This window comes from Babylonia areolata, chromosome 5, assembly GCF_041734735.1.
Source record: "Babylonia areolata isolate BAREFJ2019XMU chromosome 5, ASM4173473v1, whole genome shotgun sequence".
In the NCBI taxonomy this organism is placed as follows: Eukaryota; Metazoa; Mollusca; class Gastropoda; order Neogastropoda; family Buccinidae; genus Babylonia; species Babylonia areolata.
Window position 1 is genome coordinate 49,300,537 of NC_134880.1, and position 2,500 is coordinate 49,303,036.

The window sequence follows — 2,500 nt, forward strand, 5'->3', positions numbered from 1 at the left end:
CTATGATCAAGTTTGGCATGCAAAGTTACTCTTTAAACTGAAATCTGTTGGCTTTTCAGGACATCTCTATGATTATATCAAAGATTTCCTGAGTGAAAGAAGTATACAGGTACGGGTCGGGAATACATACTCAAATCCTAAAACTCTTCACATGGGATTACCCCAAGGTTCTGTTATTGCCCCTGTTTTATTTAATATCTTGTTGAACGACTTACCCAAACACTTATCAAATGATGTGATCCTAGTGCAATACGCAGATGATATATGTATGTGGATGAATGTAACTATGAAACGGAATACATCCAAAAGGGCTTTAAACTATATCAAGAAAATATACCAACGAGAAATAGATAGATTAAATAGATATATTGCTGATAATGGTCTTACATTATCATCAGAAAAAACACATATTATGCTTTTTAACAATGGTACAAACCCAGAAGAGTTACCAACATTTAAGATTGAAAATGAGACAATTCAGTATAAAGATACTGTTAAGTTTTTAGGATTGATACTTACTTCAAAACTAACTTGGAACAGCCATATTGAATATTTATTAACAAAAACAAGAAAATCTCTAAACTTACTCAAAATTGTGAGTAAACAATACTGGGGACAAGATACAACGATTTTGAAACATTTATCATCATCACTTATTCGATCCAAACTATCCTATGGACAAGAAGTCTTTTTCAATGCTCCAAAATATTTGCTAAAGAAACTTCAAAGCATAGACTGCAAAGCATATAGACTTGCCCTTGGTGTACCTTTCCATGCATCGACCCTCGGAACATACAAAGAAATAGGAGTACTACCTTTAGATGAATACCGAAACCTCGCATGTGCTAAATACGTACTGAGAAGCTCAACAACTGAAAATTATACATCAGAGGAAGTAAAAATTACATCCGAAAACAGCTTCCCCAAAAGAGCTAAAAACATATCTTATTTAACACCCATTGGCACGTTTGTGTCAAACCTGTTCGAAAAATCTAAAATTAATTCAGATGACGTAGACACACAGAAGACCGTAAGTCCATACCCCATCTGGGAGATGAATAAAGCACATTTTGATGTTAATCATACTGACATTAAAAAGAATGAAAATCCGAATATCATGGCAACGGAAGTCCGAGTACACCTTCAAAATAGATACCGTGATCATTTACAGATCTACACAGATGGCTCACTATTAGACAATGGCCAAGCAGGTTCAGCTTTTGTTATACCAGAACTGAAAACGGAAAGATCATACTATATTGGTAAAAATCGTTCAATATTCACTGCTGAACTTATTGCTGTTCTTATGGCTCTAAATCATATTCTTGATCTTCCAATTTGCCTTCTACAAGTCTTGTTTTGCGTTGATTCCAAATCTGTATTATGTGCTTTAAACTCACCAAATTGTAAGAACAAATCTAAAATCATACTAGAAATCAGCCACATTTTACATCTTTTAAGCTTGAAAGGAACACATATTACGTTTTTCTGGGTTCCTTCACATCTTGGTATTCTCTACAATGAATGGGCTGACAGGGCTGCAAGAAAAGGTGCAAAGAACGAACAGGGAACCATAGAACTTTATGTGCCTCTATCTGTACAAGAGGGTTATCGAATACTAGAAAAAACATCGTGGAACAAAGTCAGAGAATTATACCAAGAAAACGGCAAAGCTTTAAACCATAGTGTAATTAATGGTCAACAACCGGGAACTATCGATCAGTCAAATACATACAGTAATTCAATAAGATTAAGGCAGATTCATACATTATCAAACAGGATAAAACTGAACGCTTTTGTAACAAAGTTCAGCAAAGATGTCAGATGCATATGTGGAGAACATATTTCTAGCAACCATGTAATATTCGAATGTCAGAATCTAAAATGTTTTTTGCCAGACTTCACCAAAAGTTCTTTTGAATGTGTTATTAACAATTCCAATATGTTATTTGTTATTGCAGAAGGTTTGCTGCATAGTCCTATAGGACATTTGTTATAGATGTTATATTTGTTTGATGTTGGCGTTTATAACGTTTCCATTTTTCCTAGCGTTGTCTCTCCCTATTCACCCTCCACACATACACACACTTTTACCCCTCCCCCTCTCACAGCCCCTACCCCCACGATTTTTTTTTTTTGGTTTTTTTTTCCCCCGTCTAATATCACTTCAAGTGGAAAGACGTTAAACTGAAGACAACAACAACACACACACACACACACACACACACACACACACACACACACACACACATCTGTCCCCATTCCCACCTCAGGTTCCCCACTCTAAAATAATACGGGTACCAACTGGGCTCAGTGTGTGTGCTGTGCGGGGTGTACACACAATGAGCAGAACACACACATAAAAACGTAAGAAGAAAAAAAACCCCACCATTTCCAGGTGCCGCACTCCATCTACGGGTACCTGCTGGGGTCGGTGTGCGTGCTGTGCGGGGTGCTCACCGTGGCCTTCACCGTGCCCATCGTGGTCAACAACTTTACG

The 2,500-nt window shown here is 37.1% G+C and overlaps 1 protein-coding gene across 1 annotated transcript in view; it reads left to right on the forward strand.

The window, feature by feature from the left end:
• LOC143282129 (voltage-gated potassium channel KCNC1-like) overlaps positions 1 to 2,500 on the forward strand; it is a 106,608-nt gene that overhangs the window by 96,395 nt on the left and 7,713 nt on the right. Inside the window, exon 6 of the mRNA XM_076587654.1 lies at positions 2,399 to 2,500. This exon is cut by the window's right edge and continues 251 nt beyond it. Within this exon, the coding sequence (XP_076443769.1) occupies positions 2,399 to 2,500 (102 nt within the window). The remainder of the gene's footprint in view (positions 1 to 2,398) is intronic.